A 21195-nucleotide genomic window follows, 5' to 3' on the forward strand; every position below is an offset into this window, starting at 1 on the left:
CACAGCACAACACAGCCAGCCCCTATGGACTTTGAAGTAGTGGACAACAGCAGCACTACACTACACTACACTACACTACACTTCACAGCCCTAACTCCCACCCTCCCTCTTCACTGTCCACAGCCGAGTGAGAAAATGGCGCCGACGCGGGTACCTTATATAGGATCCAAAACCCGCGAGACTCGGAAGGCGGGATGATGACGTTTTGCCTCGATTTCAGATCCGAGTCAGGCGGGAAAAGTCGAGCCTGACTCGGATCGGACTCGGATCGGGGGGGCTCGGGGGGGTTCGGATTTCAGAAATCCGAACCCGCTCACCCCTAATATATATATATATATATATATATATATTTGGAAAACACATCTGTATTTCATTATTTTCAGAAAAAACTATAGTGCTGGCTAAACATTTGAAATCGCATACCTTACCATATATGTACATATGTTTTGCTGTGAATATACAGTCTGACAGGGTCTATACAATAAATTAACTCCCTCCTGTCCTCTACATTTACTTTCTATGTATACGTGGCATACTTGAAAACAAAATGGATTCTTATTCTAAAACGGCTTCTATACTTCTACATTTCCCTCCTATCGATTAAAATCTTACACAGTATTGTCTTTCTGGCTTACCTAGCCATGGCCCACCCCCTACGTATCTGGTCCCTACTTTACACAACAAGTTATCCCTCCTAATGAGGTAGCTGTATGGGGCTATGCCCATTCAAGACCACATAGGTGATGAGTCCCTCAGTTCCTATAGTCCTGTATCTTCTTTTCATCCGTATTCTTGTAAAAGCCTTCAATTATTGCCATGCATTGTTCACATAAGTCTCTGCCAAACAATGGTTCTCTTGTCTTTCAAATTGCACAGAAGTTCTAGGTGTGTTCATGTAGAAGGATCATAGCTGTCTTTGATATCTCTTTAGATGCTTTAAACCTAGAACAGCAATCAAGTGTAAGTATTTTCCTTATTAGCCATATATCTATCCTGACAATCAGGAAAATGATTACTAGTAATGCCAATCCTTTAGCTATTAACATGAAAATTCCTGAAAGCCATCCTCCTATTCCCTTAAACCAATTTGACAGATTCAGCCATGAACACCATCCATTACTATTAATATCATACTCTGTATCATTATGTGTCTTCCTAAACTGGTCTTTAAATTTCTTAACTTTCTCCAAGTGTACATATATCGTGTCAGACAAATTATCAGCTATATAATTACAGCAAACAGGTCTCACTATTTTGCACATACTTCCCTGTGTAGCTGTGAGATACTGAAGGATCAGCCTAAACTGTCCCAAAACCTTCACCTGGAATTTAAATTCATTAGTAATTATTTCAAACACATCAAATATTTTGTCTGTAACAGTATCAAATAGTCTAGGTAAAGCTTCTACATTGTGACCATTCTTTAAACTAAGTCTGGATATTGATAAAACTAAAAAACAGAAATATAACAAGAACAAAGCATAATATACAGTACATCCTCACAAGCCTTTGTCTGGCTTAGGGCCTAGCAATATATATATATCAATTCATAACTTCAAATTACTCCAACTCCCCTTGTTTAAAAATCTTACAGTGTGAGGCATATCCAAATGTTCTTTTCTGCTGCCTTTACTGCCATCAGAGTAGTTAGGAGAACTTGATAAGGATCTTCTATCTGGATCCTAGTACTTTTTCTTAGATGCTTCTTTATCACGACCCAATCACCTGGTTGCAGTCTGTAGGTGCTGCAATCTGAATTGGAATCTAGAACATAAGAGAACACCTTGTGGTGGACTTTGGTTTGTTTCTATAATATATGCATCATATATTTAATCAAGTCACCATGCTCATATTGTAACTACTGTAGGAAGTCAAATCTTGTTCTAACTGCTATATTAAATAGTATTCCAAAAGCTATCATCCTACATTTCACACTGGGAATGTCCTTGACTAACAACATATTAAAAATAAACATTCTAACAAACTTTTCATAGTTCAATTTGACTGTATAATTCAGTCTTTATACTCTATCAATGCTTTGGGTCCTATTTATTCTCAGATTTTCCAAGATACATTCTAAAAATGTTTTCAGTAAAATGTGTACCTTTGTCACTCTCTATTACCTCAAGTACTTAACATTTACGAATCACTTCTGTCATTTATTTCCCTTTTTCCTATTGTTCCTATTGTTCTTTTGTGTTTGCTACCTTGCAAAACCATAGTCCAGGTCTGAGCACAGAACATACCCAACACTTACTGGATTAAATCAATCTTTAGTTTCTGGAAGGAATAACATCTATGAGGTACTCCTTTCTTATTCTTCTAGTATCTTGATCACTATTCCTGGGCTGTGAATCAATTAGGGATAGGCTTATGCAGCCTAACTGAAGCCTGGGACTATCCAGTGCTTCTTGTCTATTTTTACCATAGCATCTCTAAACTCATGAGTGCTTCCATGAAGTATTTGGGCTCAGACTGAGAACAGTGCACATGGCAGACAGAGGTGGTGCTCAACCATCCATCCATCACCTGAAGTCGTGCACTTAGCCTTTTCCAAGTTATTATTTCTTTCTCTGAGGAACCTGTAACTGCAACTTTTAATTAAATCAGGTTCAATGGCGTTATGCTGCCAGTATCAAAACATCAGGTAGGTATTTTACTGCAGCCTATTTGGCCAACCTGGTTTGCTAGAGCATTGGCTCTTACTTCTGGGGTATTTTTTCTGGTATGTGCTTTTGACCTCACTTAAAACTAAAATTGTCGGCATTTGAAAAGCAGCAAACTAAAAGTCTAATACAATCTACATAACCTATCTATAACTTTTAATAACATGACCTATCAAAAAAGGTTTCATTAATTCAAAACAATCATAAGCATTAAAGAAGAGTGAAAAATAAAAAAAGTAATCATAATTTTCATCTTCCTGTGTCTCACTAGTCTGAACTATATATTTGCATATGTTGTGCTGCTGGATTTTCTGTTCATCTCTCATATGCCAGCATTACCCATCCCACACACAGTATACTTCCTCCTCCCTCCTTTTCAACACATGAGAAGAAATTACATGGATTCAATCTTAACTAACTGCTGTAGCAGAACTAACGCTAGAGCTATGTTCATTTTAAATTCCTGTTGTTCTGTGACTATCAATGATCCCTGCTGTCTATCACCTTTAAGTAAATCAATATGCGAAATGACCTAAAAATCCTTTCAATTGTTTAAATGTTTTTAGTACAGGCACTTTTTGTATGACTTGTTTCATTCCCCCTTTGGGGTCCAGACCTTTTTGGTTAGGTTGGGTTTTGACTTTGGCTCAAAAATTATTTCTATTTGTCTAACTTATAAGAATTACATACGTTTATAACTTCCAAACTTATACAACCTTGATTAGCTTACTTAACCTTAACTACAAATAAAGACACAGACACCATAGCTTGGCTAAAAAAGGTCACAGCTTTTATTTATAATTGAATCAATTAACCTAACCAGGGTGGCAAAGAGACGCTGCAGACTCAGTTCTAGCTTTTTAACTTACTCCAAAATACTCAGGGAACGCCTAAACCGTTCCCCCTTTCAGACGCACTTAAACCGTGAGGGTCTCACTTCCCTCCTGGGCCAATCCGAGGCGTTTCGTGCAAAAACGCCCAGGTCCCCCCGTGCGGAGCAGGACAAATCCGCCTTGTACAACGAGAGCAAGTGCTCCCACAGTTATCTTGCGTCCCATAAAACCACTGAGCTGCAGCGTACTCCCGCCAAAGCCAGGCCCTAATAGAGACTGGCCCGCCACCCAAAAGAACTAACCAAGAAACTAAAACAAATCCTGAACAAAAAGATTCATACCCAGTCCGTTCAAATGCACGCCATCATGACGGAAGAAACGTACAAGATCACCCTCAAAAAAGCCATGACGCACCACCAAGCCACCTATCGACACGACATGCTTAGACACTGCCACGTTCACCTTCCTCCGTGTTCTTTCCAATGCCCCAAACTTTCGCACTCCTCTCCACGTCAAGCGGGGTGTCATCTCTGACCACACCATCTGAATGGATGGCCATTTTGTACGAATCGAATCCACAATCTCACGCAGACTCACGATTAAACCCACGCCTGTCAGCTGACCAACATCATTGCCACCAACGTGAAGCACCAGCCATTCGGGCATTCCCCATTTTGCTACCGCAGAAACAATCAGTGCCAAAACACTGTCCACTCGCAAACCTCTCACTCCAATCCAACGCACTTTCCGACTACCAATTGGCAAGCCACTAGTCCGACCCGAGACATGTTTTTCCGCCCAAAAAATGTAGGAGTGGCCAACCAACCACACCTGCCTGTCTTCTTTTGTCAACACTGCAAAAGAAGAAACCCTAACATGAGAAACCACACCCAACCTGGATCAAAACGACACAACTTAGAACAAAACAGAGCAACTAACTAGCAGGGATGCCAAAAAAGGGGGAAACAGGAACCCGAGTGAAGAAGAAAAAACCAAAAACCTACCCGTGAACCAAATTGGGCCAGATCATGGCTAACGGGAGGAAAATTAAAAAATCCCCTCACACCCCCAATTGTTGAACGCTAACCGTTCAACGATTGGCAGGTAAACAACATTTTCGGGTTATCGCAGGGTGCGCACCTACAACTTGTCGCAGCGAACATACTTCTTATAACACCCTGACTTCCAACGCCCCACCTTTTGAATATCCGAAGGAGATGCCCCTGCAACCTCTGCACAAGTGGCTGCCCCTATTCAAAAGGAATGGGTGCCATAATCTGTATGATCTAAACCCAATTCTATTAAACTTCGCTTAAATAACGCAGTGAACTGAAACTTTGTGAGAGGCTTAGCATCCGCATGAACCAACCACTGAATCCCCCCAACTGGGCGCACTAACATGTATTGCGATGCTAAATGAACCGGGCAAATATTGAAATCCTGCTGCTGCGCAAGCGTGACCCATTTACCCCTGCCTGACTGATCCGTTTTAGAGAGACGGAGCTTACAAAGCACCGCCGCATCTCTAAAAACAATGTCCTTATACAACAACCCGGAGGACTCAGATAAACTATTAACTGCCACTAATTCGCTAACCCTGAAAGCTCCAAAAAACGCAGCAGAAAAAGCTAAACGAAAAAGAGCAGCCTCAAACGAATCAGAAGCTACCTTCTCCATAACCTTAAGCAATGCTGCCAAAAGCTGGGTGTCCACCGGCCGACGGGAATCGGCACGAGCAGGAGCTTGCCTAGCCCAACCTTTTAGAGCCTTAGCAAGAAGAAAAGACCTGGTTAGGTCAATCAAACCTTTTAGTTTGCAAAAAAAAGAGACTCCCGCAAGCGCCGATGCCACGTAGGCCCTGGACCTCCCCTGCTGATATCTCCCCCACACAAAGGATGACAGCAACTCCTTCGGAGACTTACCCTCTGAATCTTGGCGCGCACAGTGACTGCTCCAATCCCGCCATGCGGCCGAGTATTTGCGGAGAGTTGATGGAGCGAGCGATTGCATCGCCAAAGCCTCTAAGCCGGCCTGATTATCTGCCACACAAACGGGGGGCATGTCAAACCAACAGCAGAAGCAGACGGTGCAAGCGCCCGAAAACGTTCAAATTGAAAACGAGACAATGCGTCTGCAATCTCGTTAACAACACTCGGTACATGACGAGCTCTAAAACGTATGTTGGCCTCTAAACAGCGCAAAATTAAATGATGAAGCAAACGCAAAACTAACGGAGAGGACGATCGCTGATTGTTAATAGCATGCACCACCCCCAAATTGTCGCACCAAAAAATTACATGCCGGTTACTCAGACGCGCTGACCAGAGTTCCACAGCAACGACAATTGGGAACAGTTCCAAGAGCAACAAATTACTAGTTAAGCCTTCGTCGCGCCAAACTAAAGGCCAAGCAGTAGCGCACCATTCCCCATTGAAAAAAGCCCCAAAACCAGATGATCCAGCCGCATCAGTATACAGTTGCAATGACCCATTTGCCACTGGAGGCGCTGGCCAAATACGTTCGCCATTGAACTGAACCAGAAACTTGGTCCAAACCCGAAGATCTTGCTTAATCTCTGACGACAAACGAATATGATGATGCGGCTGTCTCGACCCAGCAGTGGCCCTCTCCAATTTCCTACAGAAAACCCTGCCCATGGGAATTATGCGACAAGCAAAATTAAAGGAACCCAGCAGTGACTGAACTCCACGTAATCTTACCGTGTCCACTGCTAAACAACCCGCAATCTGTTCTAACAATCTAGCCACTTTGTCGCTTGGTAACCTACAACAACCCGCAACCGTGTCTATCTCAATTCCCAAGTACGACAGACAGGAAATGGGACCCTCCGTCTTATCTTGCGCAATGGGAACTCCTAAACTGCGAAACAGAGCTTGAGCGGAAAACAGGAGGTCTGCACAGACGTCGCTCTCCCCTGGACCTATGAAGAGAAAGTCATCTAAATTGTGTGCCACGCCCGCTTGTCCTGTGCCGGCATGAACACACCAGTGTAGAAAAGAGCTGAATTTCTCAAAATAGGCACAGGAAACCGCACAACCCATAGGCAAACATTTGTCAACAAAGTAACCTGACTCTAGTTTGAATCCCATAAACTGCATAGCGTCTGGGTGCAACGGCAATAAACGGAAGGCTGAGTCAATGTCTAACTTAGCCAGCAGCGCGCCCTGCCCAAAACTGCGCACTAAACCTAAGACTTCATCAAAACTTTGATATTTCACTCTACAAAAACTATCAGGAATGGCGTCGTTCACCGAACGCCCATCAGGATATGATAGGCGTTGGATCAAATGAAACTTCCCAGGGGCCTTCTTGGGTACCACACCTACCGGAGAGATACAAAGATCCTGCAACGGAGGAACAGGGAAAGGACCCTCCATCCTCCCCAGCAGCACCTCAGCCCTAACTTTCGCTTGCACAACTTCTGGGTAGTCCCTGGCCGAGCACAAGTTACGGGGAGACCGGACCCATAAAGGACCCACTATTGGCAGAGAAAAACCGAACGAAAAACCTTCTAACAAAAAAGAAGCGTCCTCCTTATGAGGATATAGACCCAACCAGCGAGCTAGTGCAGCTAAACAAATAGGCGAATGAGCCTTAACCAGCTCCTTTTGACCCTTCACGATCTTGGGTGGCACTAGCAGACCCTCTACGGCAATCTTTGACTGGATGTTCCCCCCCGCAGAGACGACAGGAGTGACGAAAATGACAGGACGACCCCCGTGTACACCGGGAGTCGTTGAAAGCAAAACACTTGCCCTTCATAACTCCCGTCGCCCCCGTCCTACCACTAGCATAACCCTTGCGAGGATGCATCCCGTCCAAAGGGGGCCTATGCTGCTGCGACACCTCTAACCACACCTCTACGTCTTTTGCTCCGAACGGAATAATCTTGCTGCCATCATGCTTTCTTCTAAATTGCACGTCGTATTCCCGCCATGCCAAGGCCCGCGAACGGACAAACATGTCTAGCACTAAAAAAATATATCTCACTATGTTTACATGTTCATCCGCTCGCGTCTCCAAATAGCACGCCGCAAATACCAGCATGCCCTTCAACCAACTGGTGAAACTACAGAAAGCCTCCTCGCCCATACCCCCCGCCTTCTTAGCCTGACCAAAAGCCTTTTTCATATCTTCGGTAAGCGTAAAGAAGTCGACAAATTTACCTTTACGAATTCTCCCCCTCACACTCTTTCGCAGGCCGCGAAGAATGGCGGTGTTCGCACAATGCACTGAATCAGCCCCTGCCGCCACTGTAGCTAGCTCCACACTAACGCCCTGTGCAGCTGTACTCACTGACTTCTTGGCTAAACGCCTGGCAACCATTTTGGCTATTTTATGCGGGCGCGCAGGGGAACCAGAAGAATGAGAAGAAGAGGAGGAGTCAGACATAGACGAACAAGAAGACTCATGCTCACCAGCACCAGATGGACCCGGAACAGCTCCCTCGACTTGCTCATTCGTCGTGGCCGAAGACTCGCCTGTCGTCCCTTTCTCCGCGCACACCGGATCAGCTGCTGCAACAGTGATTGGTTCGCTTGACGGAGCCTCGATCACCCTCCGATTATCTGCAACCGGGGTAGACTGGTGAACAACAGGACTGGAAGTCACTACCATCTGCGCGGGGGGGGTGGGAATGCCGGGCGTAGGCGGAAGGGGTGCAGGCGTGGCTAACAGACGAGCCGGAGGCACCAGCGTGAAGTCGGGCGACGCGGACAAACTGGTGGAGGTTTGACTGTACATGACAGGAGATACGGAAGGTAGCATCGGCATGGGAGCCGATGATGCGCTTTGCTGCGAAATTGGCAAATAAGGGAAATAAAGCTGCGGATGAAAACCTGAGAAAGGGTAAGGTCCAAAAGTGGCCCCAGAGTAGTTGGGATAAAAAGGCGGAGAGGACACAACTGAGGTGGAGGGATAAATGGGGGGGGCCGCCCCGGAGCTCCATGAAGCCTGACCCCAGGATGAGCCGACTGACAAGGGGGGCGCATTATAAATGGGAGGTGGGGCACTGTTGGCGGGGAACCATGGATTCTGATAGGTGGAAGGGACAGCTTGCCTAGGCCAAAATTGGGCAGGTTGACTAAGCATGGGGCTGATAGACCCAGGGGTGCTACTCAAAATGGCCGCCGGGGTTAAGATGGCCGCCGGGCCCGACGTGCAGACCAGGCCTGCGGGACCCCCCGCTCCCCAGGGACCAAAACCTAATGACTCCACGTGACCCGCGACGCTAACCGCCGGCGGGCCCAATGCAGAGTAACCAGCGGGAGGCGCGAGCACTTGCGCCCCCGCTGGTGCAGCGTAAGCGGCAGCCGACGTGTGGCTGATGGGCGCCGGCAAGGAGCGTCCATCGGACGCTCCCGACGGCGGGCCCGATGCAGAGTGACCAGCGGGAGGCGCGAGCACTCACGCCCCCGCCGGTGCAGCGTAAGCGGCAGCCGCCGCGTGGCTGGTGGGCGCCGGCAAGGAGCGTCCATCGGACGCTCCCGTCGGCGGACCCGAAGCAGAGTAACCAGCGGGAGGTGCGAGCACTCACGCCCCCGCTGGCGCAGCGGAAGTGCCAGCCGCTGCGCGACTGCTGTGGGACTGCGAGGAGCGTCCATTGGACTCTCCCGCCGGAGCCGCGTGGGGAGTGAGTCAGCCCGGGGAGGTTGCCAAGTGCACAACCTCCGCCGGGGTAGCAGGACCCGCATGATGCGCTGGTGCAGCCGCACCAGCGTGCACGGGAGGAGGGGGAGCCGATGGGGAGGACGGCAGCATCAGAGGTGAGGTGGGGGGGGAAGGAGGACGTGGGGACAGCACAGGTGGGGAAAGGGGGGGGCGCGGACGCGCAGGGGGCAAGCTGAGGGGGCTAGCATAATCAGCTAGCTGACGGGGTGGGGGAGCAGAGCGACGTGGGCGAGGCATGATCAAACTAAGCTGCTTGGGCTATGGCACTGGTACTTAGCTTTCAAAATTTCTTTCAAAGAGGCTGATCCCAAGGACCACAGGCTCCTATATAGTCCCCTATAACCACTCCCCCAAACTATATGACTGGCCCTTGGAAGCAGCTGATCACACTCAAACTAATACTCAATTTACCCAGCAACAAGGCTGTCATTCAAAACACACTGTCAGTAAAAACTAATAATCTTAACACTCCTCAATCCTATTCATATTTCGTCATTCATTCCTAGCATTCTCTACTATTGATCTGAGTATCTTAACCAAATTAGTCAGAAGTATACAAAAATGTCCGGCATGTTTTAGGTAGTGTCAGTGTAATTCCAGTTGCATGCCTGTAAAAAAAATTAGTTTCAACATCCTGACATGTCCAATGGTGATATTACCTATCAATCCCTTGATCTGTGTATGTTTAACAGTTACTCATGATATTCTACAACTGAGGCTAATGTCTCTTCTATAGCGGGTTACCTCATTCCCTTACACAGCAGAGCCTACAACATCTGGTGCTGCTTATTGGATTTTTTTTTTTCTTTTTTTTTTTTAAAGCTAACCTGAACTGCGCAATTGCATTGGCAAATCTTCCTACCTATATATCTGTGTGTTATTACACAGTTTTGTTCTATTTATGCTTCCAATTGTAAAGCGCAACGGAATATGCAGCGCTATATAAGAAATTGTTAATAAATAAATATATAAAAAATGCATTCCTGTGGCTGCTTCTAATTAGTTCAGCCCAGTCATATCTAAACAACAGCCCCTATTCTGCCTATATTCTTATATTTGTAAGATCATGTTCTACTGGTTCGTCTGAAACAATTAACATCTTAATTTGTAAGCATACATCATTCAACCGTTTCAAAAAATCTTGAACTGAACTGATAAAGCATTTTGTTATGGAAATAGTACATTACTATCACTATTTTTAATTCCTCTTACAGCAATCAAAAATAATTACTCTTATTTTTTTAGAATTATAGTTTGTGTCTGCATTCTTCACACAAGTTACAGAGATAGTGTCAGTATTCCTAGACAATACAAAATTTTATTATTAATGCATTCAAAATCAATCCTTTTTTCAATCATGCAATGCACCCTCCCCTACAGGCGTCCCTGTAAAAGGTGGCAATTCACTCAGATCTAGCATAGTAACCTTTTCCATTTCTGCACAACTTCTCCACCATCGCCTAATACACCTTCACTACGCACAATCATTCACACATGTCACATCTGATCAACACAATTGATCCAAACAACTCTACTTTCTCATAAGTTCATTCGACTCTCCTTTATCACATACACACGGGCCCATTTCATTCACAAGCTAACATTCAATTTCAGCACGGCAGCCATTTTCTGTGAAATCCTGCATTCCATTGTCATCAGCAAAACAACTCTATCATAGCATGCCTTCACAATACAAAATAAATATAGCAATACTATAAATAATCATTTTGAGAAGAAAAGAAAACACAAAAACACTAATTTATATAAAATGCAACATTCCACTGCAGTGATAATTAAGTAAGTGGGCATCCGGGAGTCATTTCTATATTCTTATTCAAGTTTATTACATTTCTCAATCAGACCTTTCAGTGTGTCATCTAGGTTATATTTATTACATAACCTCTACTTCTCCTCACATCTCATTCTGTGATGTTTAAACAAGTCAGTCTCTGGGGCGTCAGCCTTTTTTAAACACTGTCATCATCAAATGTCCTGCTTTATGATTCCCATAAAGCTTCTTTATCACCTGAGTGTCATAACTCTCAGGCACTGGCTTACTATTGCCGTTTCCAATGCTAAAACAGTCCCTTGTTTATCGCTTGGTGAGTCAAAATCCTTTATGACTCAAGTATCAGGCCTATTGCCCCTCCACCTTTAGAGGTTATTATTCCTGTGCACAGGAATAATATCAAATGTTTATCTATAGGCACAGTCATGCACTGACTTTTCCTGCTTCAGTTATTACCACTACTAACTGGATGTAACTCTCCTATTTCTGAACACACTGTCTGTCAAGGTCTCCCTGTCTGTTCTTTCAGACACTAATAAATGAAAACACATTTCTGACTTTTCTAAATCTATTGGAATTTCATGGCATTATTCTATTTCATAAACAAATTACTGTGCCCTCGTCTAAAGTTAAATCAGTATTAACAAAGTTACTCTAAAAGCACAATTAGGACAGGTTTATTACATAACAAACAGACAAACAAGACTTTAAACATTTACCTATCATTCACTGCATATATAACAAAAGATTATATATATTTTTTAATAACAACACCTTTAGGGACCGATAAATACCCAAGGATTGACTCCAGGACAGAGGGTCTCATTCAGACTCGGTCGCAAGCACCGATGTGATCGCAACCGGGTCGATAGTTAACCCTGCACATGTGCAGCGGTCGCACTGCGCGTGCGCAAGCCCCGTAGTGAGAGATAAACTCTCTCGCTCCAGAGCTCTCTACAAAAGGGGTGGCTGTCGATGTTGATCGACAGCTCGCCCCGTTTTGTAGGTGGGGCGCGGGGTGGTTTCACAAACGGAGGAGTTCCTTAAGGAATGCCTGCCGTTTTGTGGGCGGCTGCACTGACATCATCAGTGATGTCAGTGGGGAGCTTCCTGCTCAATCAGAGCAGGAAGCTCCCTGGGGCTTGCAGCTGCTGAGACCCAACCTTAGGGTCTAGTCACAAGCTCCGATGGTTGCGATGGTGTTCACCATCACAACCATCAACCTTTTCGGTAGTTAAGCTGTGGGTGGTAACCCACAGCTTAGCTAGCGACCAGGAGGCCGCACTAAAATAAAAGAATCGGCTGCCCTCTTTCAGAGAGAGCGATCGCTTCTTGCGACCACCTCTGAATGAGGGCCAGAATGTTAGCTGCAATGGGGATACAGATGCCAGGAGAGCAAAACATTTGTTTTTACTCACCCGGGAATTTTTTCTGGCATCTCCATCCCCAGAACATGATCCCACGTCCGTCCAATGGTAGTCAATACTGCTGGGCATCTCGGTGGGAACTTCCATGTTATCGACTCTGGACATTAGATATGGCTAACTGAATAAGTTCTTGGTCACCCTCAAGGCTTTGTCTGTTGCAACCTACATATGATCATATGGAGAAAAGAGACACTGGACATGGATATGTGTGTAACCAAAAGCATCTCCTCTCTGCATTTAATGATGCAAAAGTAGGTATATATATACATTTGGAAAACACATCTGTATTTCATTATTTTCAGAAAAAACTATAGTGCTGGCTAAACAGTCAAAATCGCATACCTTACCATATATGTACAGCTGTTTTGCTGTGAATATATGACAGGGTATGTACAATAAATTAACTCACTCCTGTCCTGGACATTTACTTTCTATGTATACATGGCATACTTGAAAACAAAATGGACTCTTATTCTAAAATGGCTTCTGTACTTCTACAGGTGGTACTTAAGGTTAGGCACCGGGGAGGGAGGGTTAGGGTAGGGGTTAGGGGGAGACTCACTTTTACTTTCTATGGATGTTGGTATTCTAGCTGTCGGGATGCCGCTGTCAGTATTCTGAACAGCGGGATCCCTGCAGCTGGCATTTCATACTGATTCCTAATATATAAATAATATTTTTATTCTTAACATAACCACAAGACACACACACCATGAAAGTAAAGTTCTATTAAAGCATACATGCACTCTCACACTCACACTCAAATTCACGCATACTCACCTATAATCCACGTAGCCATTCATGTCCCCTTGTCCAGTGGATTGGAGTTTTTAATAAAATGAGTATATTGTTAATAAATATGAGTACATCCTTTTCTCTTCCATTCTCAGAAAGCACAATGGGCCTGATTCAGACCCACTCGCGAGCGGCTGTCCGCTCGCAAGTGGGTCGATGTTATGCACTGAGCATGCGCACGACGGAGGGAGCTCCGTTGTGCGCATGCGCCAGACGCGACGAGCGAAGGAAAGTCCTTCGCTCGTTGTGTCCGATCAAAGGGGGCGTGCTGTCAATGTTGATTGACAGCACGCCCCCTTTGGTGGGCGTGCCGGGGGCGTGCCTCCCTGACGGGGGCGTTCCCACGGGAACGCCTCCCGTCAGAAGCCGGCCCACTGACATCACTAGTGATGTCAGTGGGAGTGATTTTGGCTCTGATAGAGCCAAAATCACTCCGGAGCTGGTGGTTGAAAACCTCAACCGCAGGCTCCGGCTCGCAAATTCGATGGTCGCGATGGTCTCGACCATCGCGGCCATCACAAAGCACGCTCGTATAGCCTGTGGGTGGTGACCCACAGCTATACGAGCGTCCAGGAGGACGCTCCATGAAAATGGAGCCCGGCCCTCATTCAGAGCGTGCGCTCTGCTCAGAGCGTACGGCTCTGAATGAGGGCCTATGTTTATTCTCATAGTAGCACATCATTGCTGGATCTCTGGCAATCTCTTCTGCACAACAGCCATCCCAGTGTCTGGTAAGTACTTGACTTAGCACATAACTATTATTGATTGTTTTGGTGAGTGGACTGATATAAACATTTAAAATTTTAACATTCTGTTTTAAAGTAAATGTTTTTTAAATAAATGAAAAAACAAAATGTGAAGGATTATAAGGTTATTTAAGGAAAAGTGTTATTTTGATCATTATTTTTGACCTGATTCATTGTCGGAGCCAAGTGTAAATGCAAAAGGCTCCTAAGGATATCTGTAATCTGCGCATGCACAGCAGAAAGCGATCTCACACTGCACCATGTGTACCCACTCAGTCCACCAGAAGAGTGGATGGGGCCCAGTACACAGATTTTTTAGCCCCCCCAACATCCCCGTGTTCCTAGCAGGGTGACAAGCAGAGGGTGACAGAGTAAAGGTGACAGGGAGAAGTTTAGTGGGGGAGAGAGAGAGAAATTGGGAGGATATTAAGCTGACCTTTCTGCAGCAGGTAACTTACTTCCCGTGGCTGACACAGTAGGGCTTTAGAAATGGAGGAGACCAGGTCCACATGCTTTCCTGTAGCTGCTCTAGGGATACAGGCCACCGGGCCGGTCTCTAGAGTGTGACGTCAGGCCCACCGCAAACTGCAGTAGTATCAGAGAGGCAAAGATAAGCGAATGGGAGAGGAGGAGCCTGGAGGGGGGTCAGATAATCTCCTTCTTTGCTACGGGCGGCCCGAGGCAGTGTACTGTAATGAGTCAGTCTTACTAATTACATCACTACTGTCAATTCTGCTGCAGGCACCGCCGGATGTTCTGTAAGTGATGCAGGGTGCCTGCAATGCACCCTGCATAGCAGCAGCAGAGCGGCCGTCAGTTACACTTGTTTGTCTTTGGGCCCCTCCAGGGCCCCTAGAATCTAGGGGCCCAGTACGGCTGTGCCCCTAGTCCCCCCTGTCACTGGGCCTGGGTGGATCTCTCGCATCCTGCCTACTTCCTAGTAAAGTGGGCAGGATGGTGAGATATTACTGGAAAAAACAGGTCTGCATGGTCCCCACACACCCGCAATTCAATGTATTTTGTCACAAGGTGGATAGGGCCTAATGATGTGAAGAGTCCGGTTCCACCCCTGAAGTGGTCAGCTGCATCTCCACTATGGGAGAAACATAAAGTGAGAGAATGAATGTGCACACGGATTGATCCATCTGTTGGTGGAGCACTCTTACTGCAAATTGAATTTCTGGCTGGCAACTGGGAGGCTAATTGGAAGGTAGATGAAATCCTGACAGCTGGGATGCAGGCCATCACAATGCCAATCAGAATCCCAGCACCAACATCCCAATGGTAAGTAGTGGGGTTAGGGGGAAGGTTAGGGTTAAGCACTAGGGGGAAGGTTAAGATGAGGCACTGGGGGGAGAGTTAGGGTTAGGCACTGGGGGAGTGGATAAGGTTTAGGCACTAGATGGAAGGTTAGGTTTAGGGTGCAAGGAGAGAGGGTTTGGGTTAGGGGTAGGTTTAGGATACTTACTGAAAGGTGTTGGTATCCTAATCCTGTTGGGATGCTGGTGTTGGGTTTCTGACCGCCGGGATCCCGAGTGCTGGCATCTCTTGCCCTACTTGGTTTATCATGTGTATGCACAGAACTTATCGTGGCAGTGTCATGAGCATGTAGGCTGAACTTCCGGGCTTGGGCAGACCATCAATCCACATGAAGATGGAGGAATAATCGGCATAGACAGGTGAATACTCACATTAGCGTAAGATAGCAAGCAGGCTACTATGATTAGTCAGAAAAGAGAAGGCTGATGCATCCGACTCAAAATCAGCCTCTTTTGTATGTCATAGGTGCTCTAGCCTGGTTTTATTTTGTCTTCTCTAAAGTAAAATTGGGTGAAAACAAATTTTCTAACTGTTCCAATTGCAGCAGGACAGATCTAGTGCAGAGCTTCATTGTAAAGAATGAGCAATATAGCGCTTATTTGCGGTGAATTTGAGACATGGTTTAAAAGGATTAGGACATGCCTACTTTGCCTGGATTAATGTTTTTAGCTTTGATTAATATATATATATATATATATATATATATATATATAGTGACAAAGTCAGGTTAGGGGGTCCCTCTCCTGGGTAGAGGACTCCTTCCTTACACACACACAGCAGCTGGGAAACAGTACGCCAGACTGGATTCGAGTACAAGCTGTTCGGCGCCAGTCTTTATTGTACAATGTCAGAAATAATCATAAAGAAAACAAACATTAATCCTAGCCCTGTCGGGGCACTAACTTCACAAGTGACTTCCCTCACTACAAGAACCTGGCAGGGCCTAATGCCCTCGCCAGCAACAAAAGCACAGCACAGCACTTACAAATAGGTTTTCAAGTGTCTCTGAGCAAACTCCCTGCCTGCTCTCCCAGGTGAGACACTCAGCCCTAAACACACTAGGCTTATATTGGCCAATCTCAGGTGGAAACCCTAACAAGCCTGTTACCAGGCTGCGAGAACCAAAACCTGGAGAGGCCGAGGGTGGAGCCCTCCCTCTCCTCTCACCCACAACCCCCAGGTCCCAAACCGGCTTTTCAAAAAGCCGAGACTTAAGCCTGCTACACTGCAGACTTTCTCCTGGGGATTTTAAACACATAGGACAGGAATCTGGGAAAAATGTCCCTGTCACAGACCACTTTACCAGTGATCCCATCACATATCCCCCCCCTTTGTTTCGACCTATGGGGCTGAAGCCCCCAAACAATGAACGCATAACAACGCGTCTGCTTTAGACAACAGGCCCCCTGGCCTGTGTTCCACTGAAAATTTTAAAATTTGTAACGCCAAGAACCATCTCGTAATTCTCGCATTACTGTCCTTATTTTCGGACATCCACTTCAAAGGGGCATGGTCAGTGATCAATTTGAACTTTCTTCCAACCAAGTAGTACCTGAGAGCCTCTAATGCCCACTTTATGACCAACGCCTCCTTCTCCACTGTGGCACCGGGTAGGCATCGAATTTTTGAAACACTGTTCAACTTTCGGAAGTCATTGCAGAAACGCACACTCCCGTCGGGCTTTGGAATCAACACAATGGGACTTGACCATTCACTATGTGATACTTCAATAACCCCTAACTCTAGCATATTTTTAATTTCTTTCGACACCGATGCTCTTGGTGCTTCTGGTAACCTATAGGGCTTTACATTAACTTTAACCCCTGGGTCAGTGATGATGTCATGTTTAACGACCGAGGATTTCCCAGGTACGTCAGAGAACAGCACCCTATTTCTGACCAGAAACTCCTTGACCTCTCGTTGTTGAATTGCCGACAGGGTTTTTGCCACTGTCACTTCGGGAACTAATGGCCCTGGATTTACTGGAGGGGCTCGGACGGCCGACAGTACCGTTCTATCTTTCCAGGGCTTTAACAGATTTATATGGTATATCTGTTCCGGCTTTCTTTTCCCCGGCTGGTAAACTTTGTAATTGACCTGTCCCACTCTTTCTAAGATTTCAAAGGGCCCTTGCCATTTAGCCAAAAGTTTATTTTCCACAGTGGGATCCAACACTAACACTCTGTCCCCAGGAGCAAAGCTGCGTAACCGAGCATTGCGGTTGTACACCCTCTGCCGTGCCTGTTGAGCCGGTTCCAGGTGCTCTCTTACTATCGGCACCTCTATAATAGGCACTGGAACTAGTTGACCCTTAAAATGTGGCCTGGGAGCATGATACTGACACTCAGGGCAGGATGCGCAAAAGTCAGACACCTCTTTATGAAGCCCGGGCCAGAAAAACCTCTGCATTATTCGCTCAGTGGTTTTCTCTATCCCTAGATGGCCTGCCATTATATGACCATGGGCCAGATCCAACACTGTTCTTCTGTAGGCTTTGGGAACTATTAGTTGTTCCACAATATCTTCCCCCTTCTTAGTCACCTGATATAACAAATCCTGACACATTGCCATGTGGGGATAGGACAAAGGACTATCAGGGTCTACGGGTTTACCATCAACTACTTTTACATTCTCCCTGTCTTTTACCAAAGTAGGGTCATTCAACTGCTCCACGGCAAAGACCTCTCTTCTGACCTCTAAATCAGGCAGACGATCACCTGGCCCAACAACACTTCCCACCTCAATGGGAGGCACATCAGTTGGCGGGCAACCATCACGCTCCACATTCTCTAGTTCGCCAATCATAGTAGAAAAAGGGAGTACCTCTGACTCAGAAGAAACTCCCTCCTCCACTACATCAACAACCTTCTCAAATGGATCGGGGTTGTTCACTTCTGGAACAAAACGGCTTTCCCACAACTTCCAGAAGTGAGCAAAGTCTCTCCCCAAAAATGCATCGTACATCAGACCATGCACCAAACCCACAGAAACAATAACAGAACCACATGGTGTCTCGATGTTCACCTCGGCAGTAACATAATATCGAGTATCCCCATGTATGCAGGTCACACCAACAGTTTTCCCTGTACGCCTCAAGGGGTTCACCAGCTCAGCTTTCATAAGTATCACCAAGCAACCAGAGTCTAACATTGCCTCTACTCGGTTGCCATCTACAGTGAGTACACACATGTGCTTATCAGTCTCAACCTGCCGGTCAGCCGTACAGGCTGTCTGTGCAAAGAAAGACCCCCTGCGGTAGACATGGGCAGTATCACATTGCATAGGTTCAGTTGTAAGTGAACAATTAGCGGAAATATGGCCGAAGTCACCACACCGGAAACACTGAATCATATTAATGTCTAGTCATTTACGGGGCAAGAACCTTCCTGGCCTGGTAGGCCTGTCTCCAGGTTCTACACCCTCAGTCTTAGGTACATTCCACCGCCCAGCACCCTTCTCCCCTGGAACAGTCTTACCAGTGTCTGTGGGAGTTCGCCAGTGCACCATCGGGGCTCGGTGGGGCATACTCCTCAGCCACCACGTACCTCTCCACCAGCTTGACCAACTGGTCCATGGACTTAGGGTCTGCATGGCTCACCCACTTGTGCAGAGTCACAGGTAACAATCGCAGGTACCGGTCCATCATGACCCTTTCCACGATCTGTGGTCCCATCAGCGTCACGGGCTGTAGCCATTTTGAGGACAGATGGACGAGGTCATGCATCTGTGAACGTGGAGGCTTTTCCATATGGAACTCCCAGCAGTGAACCCGTTGGGCATGAACAAAGGTGGTGACTCCCAAGCGAGTTAGGATCTCCTGTTTTAGTTTTTTATAGTCCTTGGCATCAGCCAGGCATAAGTCGAAATAGGCCTTTTGTGGCTCCCCAGACAAAAAAGGTGCCACCAGACTTGCCCACTGCTCCTGGGGCCAACTCTCCCTTTCGGCCGTTCTTTCAAATGCGGCGAGATAGGCCTCCACATCATCGCCCGAAGTCATCTTTCGGAGGAAGTGACTGGCTCGTACAGAGTGAGTGGTGGTGGGAGGACCAGTAGTAACATCTCTGGGCCGGGTGACCAGGTGCTGTACCACCTCTCTTATGGCCTGGCTGTTTTCCGCTAAGGCCTGGCAGGTTTCCTCAATAGCGACCTGTTGTTGCCTCTGGGCTGTCTCCAAGGCCAACAGTTGCACCCTGGTGGATTCCTGCTGAGCCCAGGTAGATTCCTGCTGAAGTTTGTTCGTCTCCTGCTGAGCTCTGGTAGATTCCTGCTGAGCTCTGTTAGATTCCTGCTGAGCTGCTGTAGCTTGGAGCAAGGCCTTAATCATGTCCTCCATTTTGTCCTGGGGTGTAGGTTGGAAGCTGAACCTTGCCTCTCTGAGCATGGGCTGACGCCTCCTCTATGGGACTCCAAGGACACAGTGTTATTTCCACACTCACAAATTGGGTGTCTGTCCTTTTAATTTTTCAACGGAAAGTTTTCCTCTCGCTGCAACTTCAGTGTGTGTGGGTGCCCGCATTCTCCACCAGATTGTGACACAGTCAGAATAGGGGGTCCCTCTCCTGGGTAGAGGACTCCTTCCTTGCACACACACAGCAGCTGGGAAACAGTATGCCAGACTGGATTCGAGTACAAGCTGGTCGGCGCCAGTCTTTATTGTACAATGTCAGAAATAATCATAAAGAAAACATAAAGTGCCCTGTCGGGGCACTAACTTCACAAGTGACTTCCCTCACTACAAGAACCTGGCAGGGCCTAATGCCCTCGCCAGCAACAAAAGCACAGCACAGCAGTTACAAATAGGTTTTCAAGTGTCTCTGAGCAAACTCCCTGCCTGCTCTCCCAGATGAGACACTCAGCCCTAAACACACTAGGCTTATATTGGCCACTCTCAGGTGGAAACCCTAACAAGCCTGTTACCAGGCTGCGAGAACCAAAACCTGGAATGGCCGTGGGTGGAGCCCTCCCTCTCCTCTCACCCACAACCCCCAGGTCCCAAACCGGGTTTTCAAAAAGCTGAGACTCAAGCCTGCTACACTGCAGACTTTCTCCTGGGGATTTTAAACACATAGGACAGGAATCTGGGATAAATGTCCCTGTCACAGACCACTTTACCAGTGATCCTATCACAATATATATATATATATATATATATATCCACATCGGCGGCACTCTGACTCCAAAGTAACAGCACAGGAAAATGTGATTGCTGTCACCATCCTTTTGGAGCATTTATTTAAGCCCCTTATACCTTGATGAAGGGGCTTAAATAAACGCTCCGAAACGTAGGTGAAAGCAATCACATTTTCCTGTACTGTTTCTTTGGAATCAGAGTGCCGCCGATGTGGATTTCTATTTGTTGGGTCATCTTTGGTTGACCTGAATTGGAGGGCACCTGCATGCTAATATTTGATTATGGGAGTGCCGACTTTGTGAACTTTTTATTTATATATATAAATATATATATATATATTTATATATATATATATGTATACAGTATATTAGGGGTGTGCACCGGCCACTTTTTGAGTTTTAGTTTTGGATCTGGATCTTTCTTCGTGTTTTGGATCTGGATTGGTTTTGCCAAAACCACCCTTCCGTGTTTTGGGCACTGGGTTTTGTGTTTTGGATCTGTATTTTTTTTTTTAAAAAGCATAAAAACAGCTAAAATCACAGAATGTGTGGGTTTTTCTGCTCCTATGCTATTATTAACCTCAATAACATTAAGTTCCACTCATTTCCAGTCTATTGTGAACACCTCACACCTCACAATATTGTTTTTAGTCCAAAAGGTTGCACCGAGGTAGCTGGATGACAATGGTAAGCAACAAGAGTGGGCGGCACAAACACGTGGCCCATTTAGGAGTGACACTGCAGTGGCAGACAGGATGGCAGTTTGAAAAACTAGGCCCAGACAGTACATTATGCAAT

At 46.2% G+C, this 21195-nt stretch overlaps 1 protein-coding gene across 2 annotated transcripts; it reads right to left on the reverse strand.

Annotated features, from left to right (window-relative positions):
* Nucleotides 1-408: 408 nt before the first annotated feature.
* On the reverse strand, nucleotides 409-12629 carry LOC148522951 (uncharacterized). 2 transcript variants are annotated; one of them, XM_088473591.1, is made up of 4 exons: nucleotides 12573-12629; nucleotides 7939-8088; nucleotides 1593-1764; nucleotides 409-942 (listed from the first exon to the last, which is right to left on the reverse strand). In XM_088473591.1, exons 1-4 carry the CDS (start codon nucleotides 12604-12606, stop codon nucleotides 882-884), a joined length of 417 nt encoding a protein of 138 aa, XP_088329717.1. In that variant the 5' UTR covers nucleotides 12607-12629; the 3' UTR covers nucleotides 409-881. The 2 variants fall into 2 exon arrangements, with proteins under 2 accessions (XP_088329717.1, XP_088329716.1); XM_088473590.1 differs by having other exon boundaries at nucleotides 12398-12604.
* Nucleotides 12630-21195: the final 8566 nt, after the last annotated feature.

Source organism: Taudactylus pleione, unplaced genomic scaffold (genome assembly GCF_031769625.1).
Source record: "Taudactylus pleione unplaced genomic scaffold, aTauple2 ptg000136l, whole genome shotgun sequence".
Classification (NCBI taxonomy): Eukaryota; Metazoa; Chordata; class Amphibia; order Anura; family Myobatrachidae; genus Taudactylus; species Taudactylus pleione.

Bases quoted from the DNA above. Each gene is read 5' to 3' on its own strand.
- LOC148522951 (XM_088473590.1), bottom strand. From the start codon at position 12,434: ATGTTCTGGGGATGGAGATGCCAGAAAAAATTCCCGG. The intron at 1,765-7,938 runs GTGAGCATGAGT...CTTATGTTCTAG, and splicing joins TCCGGGTCCATCTGGTGCTG to ATTCCAATTCAGATTGCAGC. The intron at 943-1,592 runs GTAAGATTTTTA...TTGCTGTTCTAG, and splicing joins ATTTGGATATGCCTCACACT to GTTTAAAGCATCTAAAGAGA.